This window comes from Gadus macrocephalus, chromosome 4 (assembly GCF_031168955.1).
Source record: "Gadus macrocephalus chromosome 4, ASM3116895v1".
Lineage (NCBI taxonomy): Eukaryota > Metazoa > Chordata > Actinopteri > Gadiformes > Gadidae > Gadus > Gadus macrocephalus.
The window spans coordinates 15,362,339-15,376,685 of record NC_082385.1 but is presented as its reverse complement, the minus strand read 5'-3'; the positions used below and the strand labels follow the sequence as shown (position 1 = coordinate 15,376,685).

General features: G+C 48.4%; 1 protein-coding gene across 3 annotated transcripts in view; it reads left to right on the top strand.

Annotated features, from left to right (window-relative positions):
* dab2ipb (DAB2 interacting protein b) overlaps positions 1 to 14,158 on the top strand; it is a 57,913-nt gene extending 43,755 nt beyond the window's left edge. For 2 of the 3 annotated variants that reach the window (XM_060050489.1, XM_060050488.1), the window contains exons 10-14: positions 1,194 to 2,154; positions 4,673 to 4,810; positions 8,170 to 8,372; positions 8,945 to 9,032; positions 10,271 to 14,158. In XM_060050489.1, the coding sequence (XP_059906472.1) occupies positions 1,194 to 2,154; positions 4,673 to 4,810; positions 8,170 to 8,372; positions 8,945 to 9,032; positions 10,271 to 10,438 (1,558 nt within the window). In that variant the 3' untranslated portion in view covers positions 10,439 to 14,158. The remainder of the gene's footprint in view (positions 1 to 1,193; positions 2,155 to 4,672; positions 4,811 to 8,169; positions 8,373 to 8,944; positions 9,033 to 10,270) is intronic. The other variant, XM_060050490.1, reaches the window with a different exon arrangement.
* The last annotated feature ends 189 nt before the right edge of the window (positions 14,159 to 14,347 follow it).

Genomic DNA, 14,347 nt, shown 5'->3' with positions numbered 1-14,347 from the left:
CCATGGAGTTTACTCTGGCACTGCCGCTGCTGCCCACTGTCGATGAGATACACGCTAAAGGAATGATTTGGAACCGCCTGTCTGGATCAAAGCTAAACTAGAAGAGTCGGAAGGAGTGTTGTGGTCGTAGGGAAGATGGGAATGGATGGATGGAGGGGGGAGGAGGGAAGAAAGAAGGGAGGGAGGAGGTATTGGAGGGAGGGAGGAAGGAGGGCAGGGAGGAAGAAGGGATGTAGGGAGGGAGGAAGAATGGAGGGAGGGAGGGAGGGAGACAGGGAGGGAGGGAGACAGGGAGGGAGGGAGGGAGGAAGCAATGGAGGGAGGGAAGAAGGCAGGGAGGAAGGGAGGGAGGGAGGAAGGAAGGAAGAGAGGGAGGAGAGATGTTGCGTTCGTATGGAAGACTGGAGAGACGGGCTGAGCGAGGCCTGGCTGGGTTGCTTGAGTGATGGCGGTGATTAAGGAACACATCATGTCTGTCAAGGTAATTGTCTCCGGGCAATAATGGCTCCATATGGCAGCGAGTCGGGAGCGGCACAAAGAAATGAGGGGGAAATGAAGAAGTGTACACACAGACTCTCTTTCACTTTACCTCACCCCTGTCGCTAACTCTCCAGATCCCCTCCTCAATATGGCTGCCGTGGATGAAATATCATCTTACCTTTACAAAGACGCTGTCTAGTGTTAGTGGGGTTACTGCCTGGTTCATGTTGTTCAGCAACATGTTCATCAGCATGTTGTTCATCAACATGTTCATCAGCATGTTGTTCATCAACATGTTCATCAGCATGTTCCTCGTCCACATGTTGATCAGCATGTTCCTCATCAACATGTTGATCAGCATGTTCCTCATCAACATGTTGATCAGCATGTTCTTCATCAACATGTTGTCTAGATCCTCCTCTGCAGGTCATTGATCCATTGATGACGGGTACCTGTCTCAGATACCTGTTTGAATTTTTGAGTGAATGAACAGCAAACGCTGACTTGTCGGGAGCAGTTAGGGTGAGGCGTCTTGCTCAGGGACACCTCAACACTCTGCTAGGAGGAGCCGGGGATCGAACTAGCAGCCTTTCGTTTACCAGTCAACCCCTCTGTACCTACTGAGTCACTGCTGCCAACAACTCAGGCCGTGCTTGACGCCCAAACATCCCGTCTGTGATTGAACGAAGCCCCCCTTTATGTCTTTCCTCCAGGCTGGTGGACTTCACGCGGCTGCCCTCGCCCACGCCCGAGAACAAGGACCTGTTCTTCGTGACCCGGAGCTCGGGGGTGCAGCCCGCCCCGGCCCGCAGCTCCAGCTACTCCGAGTCCAACGAGCCAGAGCCGGGCCTGGCCAACGGCAGCAAGAGCCTCTCCATGCTGGACCTTCAGGACCCCCGCAGCATGGACCTGGCCCAGGGCGGCCCCTCCCCGTCGGACCTCAGCCCGGGCCCCTGTCTGGTGGAGGGCCCCCCGCCGGCCTCCTCCGTGGCCGTGTGGTCGGCCCGCGCCCCGCCGGGCGGAGGTGGCGGCGGCGGCGGCGGCGGGGGGGCCGCCCCCCCGGGGGTCCCCGCCCTCCTCAGGAGGCCCGGGCAGACGGCGCCCGCCGCCTCGGGGTCGGACGGCCCCCCGGGGAGGCCGCTGCCGCAGCACCTGCTGGCGCCGCTCTCCTTCCAGAACCCCGTGTACCAGATGGCGGCCGGCCTGGTCGTCTCGCCGCGCGGCCTCGGCGCCGACTCCGGCTCCGAGTGCCACAGCTCCGTCAGTTCCCATAGCAACAACGAGGACGGGGGGAAGCTGAACTATCTGAACCACAGCGGAGGAGGAGGAGGAGGAGGAGGGGGAAGCAGCGGGGACGAGTACATCCGGCGGTCGGGGGATATCACGCGGCGGCAGCTCTCCCTGACGGACCCCCAGCCGCCCCCCGGCGTCCCGCGGCAGAACAGCGGCGGTCCGCAGCGCCGGATAGACCAGCCGCCGCCGCCGCAGCCCCAGGGCGTGACGCGCGGCCGCACGCCGCCCAACCTGCTGAGCGGCGGGCCCTACCCCCGGCCCGCCTCCGGCAGCGTGATGTCGTCCGCCTCGCCCGATTGGGCGGGCTGCGGTGTGCGGCTCCAGCACCAGACGTCCAAGGGGGAGAGTCCGGAGAGCAAGCACCGGGTGGGGCATAAGCAGGTAGGGTGCAGCCTGAACACGAGGGCGCAGCACACACTGGTAGGGCGGAGAACAAAGCAGTAGTGTGCAGCCGAACCTAGCAGAGACATCCCAGGACCGTTTAGCGTTTTACAGACCACCGATTCCAACAGAGTCAACAGAGCAGACGTCAACAGTCGATATGTTAATGGATGAAAAGCCTCATTTAATCCGAGAAGGCCCGTTCTCATTTACAAACCTGTCTTGAAGTCTTAGACAAAGAGACACATTAAACATGACACAATGAGATTGTGAAATATTAATTAAAAGACTATATTGTATTTTGCAATATAGGAAAAATAGCTCTTGCCAGACTGCCAGCACGCATGGATAGATTCTGTGAGGTTTTTGTTACAGCTATCATTTTCCAAGCACTACCAGTCATTTAACCCACAAAAAGGGGTCGCTAAATGTTCGTAGCTAGGTGTGCGTGTGTGTGTTTGTGTGTGTGTGTGTGTGTGTGTGTGTGTCTGTGTGTGTGTGTGTGTGTGTGTCTGTGTGTGTGTGTGTGTGTGTGTGTGTGTGTGTGTGTGTGTGTGTGTGTGTGTGTGTGTGTGTGTGTCTGGGTGATGGTGTCTTGGAATATAGACCTGGCTGCTTGCTTCACCCTAATGAATTACAGTCATTGTCTTTTTAATAATGGTAATCAGCATAAAAGCGGTTCATCGCTTCACCCTTTGGTTTACTGGGGGGAGTTAAATAGGCCAGTGATGACACTGGCATGGGCTAGATTAGCTCCTCATTAAAGTGCTAATGCATGCTTTTTTGGCACACAAGATCTTTTCCCCTCCAAATGAGCTACACCATTAATGAACTTCACAAAGTTTAAATTATTGAAACTCCGGTAACCTCAATTAAAAATAACGTAAGTATTATTAGGAAAAAGGACATTATCTTGCAGCAAACCATTCCCAGAATCACGTCTCACCTATGGCGTCAGTTAATTGTACATCACCTCGCTATTTCAGTTGGAAAACCTCCCTACTGAAACAGTGCAGGTGGTTCCTGGGACGAGAAAGGAATCCAAGGCGTACAAAGATGACACTTATGCAGAAATAATATTAGCATACACACCCATTTGTTTTGCCCTTTGTCATTATACAGAAATCCAACCAAGTTGGAATATATGTTTATTTGTTCATCTCACATCCAAACAGAGCCAGCGTGACTTCCTTCACAGCAGAACTCAATATATATATATATATATATATCTATATATATATATATATATATATATATATATATATATATGTATATATCGGTCTAATGGGAGACAACCTAAATCTATAGCACACGTGCAGACACGTGTCCTAAAGTTCATCACAGTGTTTTTCACAGCATATTGTTTGCGTCGTCATGGCAGCATCCGTGGCAACAGGCAACAAGCGGAGGGGTTTTGAACAGAGAACCATTGTGAGGGTGATTTAAAGGACAGCTGGCTTTGTTCAGAGCAGCAAGCGGCCCTCCAACGCAGTGATTAGGAACGGGATTGAGACGACAGGTAATGGCGACAAATCGGTCTGGAAAGTTTCGGTCTGCCAAATCAGACTAAAGATGAATGTCTAAAGTCTGATGGCATACGAGTTCAAATCTGGGTGGATGCGGTGCTTCTTTACTTTGCTTCATATTTGTTTCGACCAATCGTGTTGCTGGAAGCTGGGATCTGTTAGTATATAATTAGAATTAACGGCAAACACAAACTTGTTGTCTGTGAAAAAAGTGCATGGAGGTTTATAATCGACTCGATGAAGACTGAATCCCCTTCTGAAAGCTTATTCCACTCTTTGGTAGAATATCTCAGAACGAAACAGGAAACAATCTGTTACTCCACCCCTTTCAGTTTCTGGTTTCCTGCACAGGCTCTGTGTCATCTCCCCTTAGAGAGAAATTGTCCGGAGAAATAAAACACAAAATATATTGTCTTTTAATGATCAGTTTGGATTTCATCATTCACGAACTTCAGCTTTCCGATAGTCATCCTGATGAGACAGAGCGGGGCCTTGGAACACTTGGCAGAGCCGGTTAAAAACAATCAATGCTTTTATTTATTGAACGCACCCTCACACACACACACACACACACACACACACACCCTCACACACACACACAAACACACACACACACACACACACAAACACAAACATTGCCGACATAAGAGGGATGACAATAAGGATGACTAAATGCGTCTGATCATGCCTCACAGCTGGTCTGGCCTGGTGCTTTGGACATGTTGTGTATCGTTGTGTACGTGTGATTGTGTGTGTGTGTGTGTGTGTGTGTGTGTGTGTGTGTGTCTATGATTTAAGCCAAGTGGTCTTACCCGGCTTGAGAACCAAACGTCTCACCAGCTCCACCTGCTTCTCAGGCCCCCCCCCCCCCCCCCCCCCCGGGGTTGTTTTGGTTCACTCGCATGACCCCTCACCTCACCTCACCTCACCTCCGTCCCACCCCCCCACCTCCCCCCGCTCATGTGCGTCTGTGTGTGTGTTGGTTCCCCCAGGCCCCCTCCCTGGTGAAGCCCAGTGCGCTGGACCGCACGGCCGCCTGGCTGTTGAATATGAATGTGCAGTATTTAGACCCTGAGGGTCCGGAGCCGGAGCCCCCCAGACACAGAGAGGACCTGTCTCAGGTGGAGAAGGTAACCCCCACCCGGACCCCGACCGCACCCCGACCCCTCCCTCCTTTCCTGAATCACTTCCTCCCTTCCCCTCTCCTGTCCTCCCTTACTCATTCCCTCTCTCCTTCCCTCTCTCCTTCCCTCTCTCCTTCCCTCTCTCCTTCCCTTCCTCCCTCCGTTCCTTCCTCTCTTTGTCCCTCCCACATTTCCTGCCACCCTCTGCCCCTCCCTCTCACCCTTCATCCTTCCCTCCCCATCCCCTCTCTCCCTCTCTCCCTCTCCCCTTTCATCCCCCTCCCTCCCTCCTTCTCACCCGCCCTCTGTTCTTCCCTTCCTTCCTTCCCTTCCTTCCCTTCCTTCCTTCCCTTCCCTTCCTTCCCAACCTGTCCTTCAGAGAAGCTTCTGCTCTCTCCGACACAAACCTTCTGGACAGCCATGGAAAAAAGCACAACCACGTGCAGCGTCTCTTCCTCCCTCGACTCTGTTTGTCTTGCTCGACCCTTTGAGCGTCGTTCTTTCCCGGCCCAGTGTGTCTGACCGCGGCCCCCCCCCCCCCCCCCCCAGCGTCTTACCCCCCCAAGCCTCTTTGATCTCCAGCGCCCCGCCGTGCCGGCCACCCTGCGTGTTGACGTGTCTGTTTGTTCCTCCTCCTGCTGGGAGCTTCCGGCTCCTTCCCCTTCAACCTCACAGACGAGACGTTCACGCCGTGTACTCCCGGTCTCTCTCTCTCTCTCTCTGCCTAACCTACAATGAAGTCTGGAATGTTTCTGAGAGGCGTACAGCCCTGGCTAGGGGCGGGTGTGTGTGCATGTATGCGTGCGTGCGTGTGTGTGTGTGCGTGTGTGTGTGTGCGTGTGTGTGTGTGCGTGTGTGTGTGTGCGTGTGTGTGTGTGCGTGTGTGTGTGTGTGTGTGTGTGTGTGTGTGTGTGTGTGTGTGTCCGCATCATTTAACAGCTGTTAGAGTGAGGGAGGAACGTGCTTCCTACTTGCCTGCTCCTGTTCTCCGTATCTTCCTGCCTCTGCTCTCCACGCCTGCGTGTGTCTCCCCATCATCCCCACTGCTCACTGCTCTCCATATCCCTAACGTCTGCCACGCGGCAGCCCGGCATGGTGCATTCATGGAAAATGTAATTATCTATGTTAACACACACACACACACACACACACACACACACACACACACACAGCGTGTGTGTTCAGTGCACAGTGGGAGACGTGAGGCGTCTGCACTATCATGACCTGGGGAGAGGGGGGAGGATGGGGGAGAGGGGGGAGAGGTGGGAGGATGGGGGAGAGGGGGGAGGATGGGGGGGGGGTGGGTCGATTGGGCTGTTGATACTGACCTGGGGGAGTGGGGGAGGATGGCGGGGGTGACCTTGCTGTTCAAGCAAGGTCACCCTCCCTGGCCAGGGGAGGTTCCCCTGGGTCTGGCCCAGGGGGGCCCAAGGAGGGCCCCAGGGAGCCTGGGGTTGCAGTAAGCACAAGGAGACAAGGACACAAGGAGATAAGGAGGTGTGATTGATTATAACGACACACTAGGTTGAGTAGAGCATGGATGGTGTTCATTAGGGCCCGACCGATTTATCGGCCTGCCGATTTAATCGGCCGATTATAGCCTTTTTGAAAATAATCGGCATCGGCCAAAAAGACGCCGATTACAACAGATTTTTTATTTTTATTTTTTTTTTATATATAAATGTTATTGCGATTAGTATCCTGCAGATTGCGCTCCTACTCGCCTTGCTAACTAACAACTTTAGCTGGAGTAAAAAAGAGGAGATTGAATTTTACCGTACAACATGAAAGCACGCTCGCTCAGGCAGCTGCGCGCTCACCTCACCAATGTACACAAGGCGCGTTGTTTGAGCATGTTGTGCCTGTTTTTCTTTAGGTCCCAGGCCATGTTAATTTGTTATACTGTAGACTCTAACGGTGAGACCATACTGCTCAGCACGCACGTGTTAGTCACTGCTCACGAGCGCAGCACATTGGGAGTTAGTTATTTATTTTACATTTTACATTACACTAATTTTTGACTGTAAATGTATTCTAAAACACTCAAAGATTCTGCATTCAATTCACATATTCGTCAAAAGTGTTTAAAGTATATTTAAGGTATCAAAAACTACGTTTTATGTTTTTTTTTTTGTTTTGTTTTTAATCGGCCGATTAAATCGTAATCGTAATTTTTCTCTGAAAATAATCGGCATCAGCATCGGCACTCAAAAATCAATATCGGTCGGGCCCTAGTGTTCATTGAACCCGGTTTAAATAACACACCATTCAAACGTTTGATTGTTGTTTGGGTTGTTGTGTTGTGTTGTGTTGTGTTGTGTTGTATATCGCTGGACCTCAACCATGTATATGATTTTCTTTTATGAAACAATAACGACATTTTCTTCCTCTAGTGGATGCTACAGCGACAGTAACCTTCAAATACCCACGTATCGCCGGGTATTTGTATATACAGATATTACTTTTTTTAAATCTAATCCTGGAGGATTTATGCCCTGCGGGAAACACTTACTCTCCAAACCCTCTCTTGTCCTCAGGGGGGGCCACTGAGGGGTCAAGCAGAGCTTTTCCCCGACTTACGTCGCGGGGCCGGCTTGACGGCCCTGTTGTTGTCTGTCTCCTCCTCCGTCCTCCTCCTCTTCTTTGCTGGTCATCGCGCAGCAGGAAATGATCTGAGGTGGCTTAGAGGTCTTTGGCCCGCAGCCCAATGACTCGGATTAAAGGGCATGTCTGGAGGCAGGGGGACTGTAATGAAAGTCACACAAACGTATGAGCTAATGTAAGCTAAGCAAACCCTAACCGCGTTCGAGGGACGAAGAATTGATGGGCTGGGTTATGAGCGGACCACCGAGGAGACAGGGGAGGTGCTTAGGATGGTGATTAGGGTGATCCATGGGATGGGACATTATTGATGTTATAATCTTGGCACAAGGATTTACTTTCCAATATCGCCCCCAAAAAGTGTATTTTATTTCCGAAGACGGAGGGGTAGTGGACTTATAGGGTGCATTGTTATTTTGTTGCTTTAAAGTTTTTTATAATCTTTTGTTTCTGGGCTTTTGTACCATTATGGCTGTTGTAGACCAAAATATATCGTCTTTTTTAATGTTCTTTTTGTGCCTTTTAGACAAGAAAGTGGGTAAAAAATTAGGAAATGTTAGGACAAAGGGGCGTAGAACCTCCTGTGGGAATCAAACCCATCACACCCAGCTCCACCGCCGGCAAGTGGAGGCGTCGATAACATTCTGGTTACGAACGTCCGGCTTGGCTAACTCCAACCCCCTACCTCCTGGCTGGGGGGTAGGGGGGGTTTCAACCACTGTAACCATGGCGACGCTCTGACCGGCTCCTCGCTCTCGCTTCAGTACCAGCAGGAGATCGCGGTGCTCCAGGAGCGTCTGCGGGCGTCGGTGCAGAAGCTGGAGGAGTACGAGGCGCGTCTGAAGGGGCAGGACGAGCAGGCCCAGAAGGTGCTGATGGAGTACCAGGCCCGGCTGGAGGAGTCGGAGGAGCGGCTGCGGAGGCAGGAGGACGACAAGGACCTCCAGATGAAGGGCATCATCAGCCGGTGAGGAGGCGGGGTGGCGTCGGGTTCTTGTGTTGTTGTTGTTGTCGTGGTGACACACTCTCCCCTCACCTCTTCAGGTTAATGTCTGTAGTCTAAACCCTGCTGTCCCCTCACCTCTTCAGGTTAATGTCTGTAGTCTAAACCCTGCTGTCCCCTCATCCTTTCAGGTTAATGTCTGTAGTCTAAACCCTGCTGTCCCCTCACCTCTTCAGGTTAATGTCTGTAGTCTAAACCCTGCTGTCCCCTCACCTCTTCAGGTTAATGTCTGTAGTCTAAACCCTGCTGTCCCCTCACCTCTTCAGGTTAATGTCTGTAGTCTAAACCCTGCTGTCCCCTCATCCCTTCAGGTTAATGTCTGTAGTCTAAACCCTGCTGTCCCCTCATCCCTTCAGGTTAATTTCTGTAGTCTAAACCCTGCTGTCCCCTCACCTCTTCAGGTTAATGTCTGTAGTCTAAACCCTGCTGTCCCCTCACCTCTTCAGGTTAATGTCTGTAGTCTAAACCCTGCTGTCCCCTCACCTCTTCAGGTTAATGTCTGTAGTCTAAACCGTGCTGTCCCCTCACCTCTTCAGGTTAATGTCTGTGGAGGAGGAGCTGAAGAAGGACCACTCAGACATGCAGGCGGTCGTGGACTCCAAGCAGAAGATCATCGATGCCCAGGTCAGTCTCATGCTGTTATTGTGAGATATATCGCTCTTATTTTATTAACTGTGTTTTAGGCAGTTACTCCAATCCGTTATTCATACACTTCTCATAGACAACTGCAAAAAACTGTGAATCACACAAATTATTTTGAAACAACCTGATTCATTGAGGAAACCGTTTTGGATGCATTATTTATCCATCTATATAATAAAGTTAACTCACAATGGCATATGCTGTAGCAGTGATGTTTGCTAAGTGAGCAACCTAGGCAATCTGCTAAAACAGATACGCTTACATAGAAGATGAGTTAGCAGTGCTTGTTTGCAGTATATTTTTTCTTCTACTTTTGCCAGGAGGATGCATATTTCATAAGTACTACTTTCTCTCTGTGGTGGCTCTTCAGCTAGTATCTCAGCTTGTGTTTCTAGGTTCGAGCTGTATTCTGCTACACGCACTCTAAGTAAATAAAGTGACAATTACGGCCGAAAAACAGCTTTCCTCCAGTCGCTTTCCTCCGAACCTGTCATGCAGCCATCCTTGTTCTCGCGCCTTATCCTCTTAACAGCTTGTGCAGCGCATCCTCTATAATTTATCCTATTTTCTCATCATACATTAATGATGCCGATCCCGCTCCGTGGAAAATAATGTTTCATGTGGTTGCGTAACTCCATGAAAAGAGATGCGATCGTAGACTGGGGGTCTATCAGCTCTCTGGTCTGCTTGGACCCCGGGGCGGCCATCTTGGGCCTCCTGGTAGTGATTCATTAATATGCAATCGGAGACGTCAATACATTCCTAACAGGCAGCGGATAAACAGGAGGCCCAGTGTGCAACGGGCGAGGCTGTTTCTGCTTGTCATCTTAACAGAATCTTTGGTTGAAGGCATGAGATGGTTTTTTTTCTGACACACTAATTGCTTCAATGCTTGAATATTCTCAGTGCGAATTTCACACCGTTTGAAAGCAAACCGATGTCTGGTGTCAATCAATTGCAGATGTGCATGGGGACGTTTTGAGTAGATGAATTAATGAACACAACCATTCACACATTCACACACACCGACAGCGGAGTCAGCCACACAGGGCGTCAGCCAGCTGGTCAAGTTCCGGTTCCCAGTCAACCCGCTCTTCCTCCTGAGCTGCTGTCGCCGCGACATGAACTCAATCCCTTTTTTTTTGTCCTTTTGTTGTTTGCCTCGTGAACTCTGCTGATGACTGACACCTGGTCGGTGGCGTGTCTCCGTGTCCCTGCAGGAGAAGCGCATCGCCTCGCTGGACGCGGCCAACACCCGGCTGATGAGCGCGCTCACGCAGCTCAAGGAGCGCTACAGCATGCAGACGCGCAACGGCATCTCGCCCACCAACCCCACCAAGCTACAGATCACCGAAAACGGGGAGTTCAGGAACAGCAGCAACTGCTAGAGGGGGTGCGCCATGACGGAGAGGATTGGGGGGTGTGCATGTGTCATGGGGGGGGGGGGGGGATGCGTATGTGCATGCGTGGACGCATGTGTGGTTTGGCGAGACCGTGGTGGTGAGAGTGGTGGGCGCAGAGAAGAGAACAGGGATAAGAGTGTTGGTGTGAAACGCACTTTGACGTGAAGGTGGAGACTTAAAGGATGGAGGATTTAGATTCTTTGCTCTTTAAGTACGGGTGGATGACATACTGAGACACACACAAACACACACACACACACGGATGACTAGGACAGCAGAAACCAATGATGGACAACCTGAATCACCAGAGGGCCTTCAGAGACGGGGAGCGGGTCAGAGGAGGCGGGGGTAATTCTTGCAACACAACCAATAATAACTTTGAACAAAGTCTTCATCATCCGTACAGCCAGTCGAGGCGGCACTTCGGGGATGTTCAAAGACACCGGGGGACATTCCAGGACCTTTTGCCCGAACCCTGGGACATAAAGAACCAAAACAAAACAACCCTGCTATATAATCATGCACCGTTACCGTCGGCGACAGTTGCCCTAGCAACCGCCCAGCCCCTCCTCCTCCTCTCTCTTCTCTCCTCCTCCTTTTATGACAGAGAATAAAAAACACACAAACACACAAAAAAAGAATGATATAGCACTATTGTTGTCCTGACAGGATTATTTTACAATGCTTTATTTCCGCGTCCGTGTCATGCTTTTTATTTAAAAGGAAAACGAAAGAACATCCAAATATGGGCTGGAAAGATCTTTTTAAGAGACGAGACACTTGTTACGAACCTTTTCCAGTGACGGGGTGTGTTCCAAGGGGCCCTGCAGACTCCTCGCTCCCTCCCCTTAGGTAATGCACTTTGTGAAAGCTAGTGGTACATTGGAACGCCTTAAGTAAAGAACACACCTTCTCTTCTCCCCTCCTTATCTCTTTACACCCTAGAATCTCCCAACCCTCCGCCCCGGCAGAAAAGGCACAAGTTAAACTGTGGATTTGTAGAAGATCCCCTTAAGTTGTACAAAACCACATCGCCCGGTGTATTCTGAGACGCTTGCGTAAAAAGGACTCTACCGATATACTCCTATCAAGTTTAATATGGATGTATGCATTACTTGGGTTGGTTGCTGCAGAGTCTAGACTATATTTGATAATGTTCAATATGAAATGAGGGTCTTAATTTACAGGCCGTGTTCAAGCTGAGAGAGTTTCATCGTGGTCTGACTTAATGGTTGGGTTCGGTTTGCTTCAGGCCCCCAGGGAGACACTGCAGCGCAGTGTACACCACCTTTATCAAATTCATATTTCCATAAAAAAATACTTTTTGTTAAACAACGTAGCGCTTTTCTAGTTTTTGTTGATTCATTATTTTAAAAACACCATCCAAACAGCTGTCCTGCCTTTAAGTCTACTTTAATATTTAAACATCTTAATACATCTTATTACATCTTATTAATATCTTAAAGCAGGGGTAGGCAACTTTGGAGAAACCAGAAAGCTTGGTTTTGAAAGTATCACACTGAAAAACTCCCCTTATCCTCCCTCCAATCCCCCAAAACACATGACTAGCACGCTAGCTTTAGCCATAGGTCTGCCGAACCTTGTGGAAGACTCCGGTCATTCGCAGTGAGTGCACAAGCAGAGTGTGTGCAGTTAGAAGGGTATGTAGAAAGACAGGTAAGCCATCAATTCATTTCATTCGGAATTAAATGATTGGACAGGTTTACAGGCCTGCAATAGCCACAAATACTGGATTTATTTTTTGTCAGAGTATTCAATACATCGAATCCTACACGTTTCGACAAATATGACGTTTTTAGTGTATATTGCCTACCCTAGCTTTATTACGTCCCGAATTAATCTAATCTAATTAAGAAATATCTTATTTAATCACCTGTTGCACACCACTGCTCTTGTTGACAGACTGATCAGACAGATCACTTTACAGTTAAAACATGTTATGTTTTAATATGAGTTTGAGATGTTGTCCATATTATATGCTGTATGTCAATGATCTGTCTTTATAGCATTATAGGATGTCAGCCATGTTTGTAGTCTCTTCACTCCGATAGCACAGGAAGCTACAGGGAGGGAGGAATTTTTCGACACATCTCTTTGAGACACATACACTTCGATACACTGGACTAGCTCATGAAGGTGATTCATTTTGTCAGTTATAATGAGGTATGCTGCGTCAAAAACTGTGACTCTGATCAAGCTAGCTGTTGACAACTTCCTGTGGTTCATTTTGCTCTTGCTCTCTCTCTCTCGCTTGCTCTTTTCTCTCTTCTGAATGTGAAGGTGTGAACTCACAGCTGGTCTTAACGAAGGCGTTGAATCCCCTGTAAATGTCCCCTTTCTCTTGCAATCCGACTTCCATAGCGCCATGCCATGTTAGCGTCTATATATTGCATATTTTTCTATGTGTTCTTTTGTACCGTTCAAGTAAACCAAACTCGTAAACGATATGACGAGTGGGATGAGTTAGTACCGCAGTGTCATAATGTGGACTTTATTGACTTAACACAGAAAGGCGGTGTTGACGATGATGAGAAGAGATGGCAGACTGCAGACCCTTACAGTGAATATATGATCATTAAAAGTGTATTAAAAAGGCTGGACAAGGCCTAAGGAAAGTGTAAATAAAATGTACACAATATTTTTTACCTAATGTTAAAGAGAGATTTTTTTTTAATTGTTCCTTGTGTGCGAAACTCTGCTGTATCAGTATGACAAGGATATTGTAAATATTAAATAGCTCATACAGTTAGTTCTCAACAGTTTCCACTATTAACTAACTCTCCTTGCAATCGTTATTCATCCTGTTTCTATGAAATTGTAAAGAGTAATATCATTAGCAAAAAAATATATATTGGAGTACTGTTGACCTTTGACCTATGCCCTAATGGCCATCCGTCTATTGGCAATGTTCAGGCCAGTCAATATTCAAATCAATCAAGTGTGAAGCACAATCCTGTTTTTCACCTCGATAGTTCTCTCTGTCATGTCAGATAGTCTATAATGGCGTCCTTCATTTCAAACACACATCATAGGAGTAAGCAAATGTGCTAGGCTAATTTTATATCTTGAGATTTAAGATATTATGAAGACAATACAGACGTTATCAGATGAATATGCACAGCATTGTTGTTGAGCTATGGTTTTGACTCATTGCTTTTCCTTGTTCTGCTAACTAGCCATCGATGTGAACTGTACAGTCATGAAAAAGCTAGCTAACTTATACCGCGCTTGCCACTTGTGATATGTGGCACAAAGAGATAAAAAAAAATACAAGTGTAATAACAGTTGTCAATATGTTTGGCTTTATATTTTATTTTCTAAGAGTTTCATTTTTTGGTTTGTTTAGCCCATGGTCCCGACTCACTGTTTATTGATTTCATAAAACAGAGCAGTATCAGATATATAGTGCATCCTATTCAAAGAACAGATTCATAAGAATATAAAAAAAATCTATATATAAATCTATATAAATGGAAAAAAAGGTGTTGTATGTTTTCTAATAAACTTGTAGAAAATACTTTTTTAAGTATAGGTTAAGTATCTACTGGACACCGCTTCCTTCGACGACAGTGACAAAACAATAATGTACAGAGAACTTGTGTTGATGGGAAAAAAAAATGTGGCTGTGCAATTTATGTACATTTGCAACTAGACCTATTAAAGTTTTATTTAGCTATTTTAAAATTCTGCTCTCGTGTTGTGCTTAAGCCAGTTCTGCTTGTTAATGTCATGCGTTCAGTCGAGGATCGTACCATTGACACCAGCTCGGCCTACATCCGAACTTCCGTGTCGATGTGAAATCGGAGCTCGATACGTGACCGCTGAGAAGCCTCTTTCTATGTGGAACAACGGAAAACAGAGCATATGTTCAGA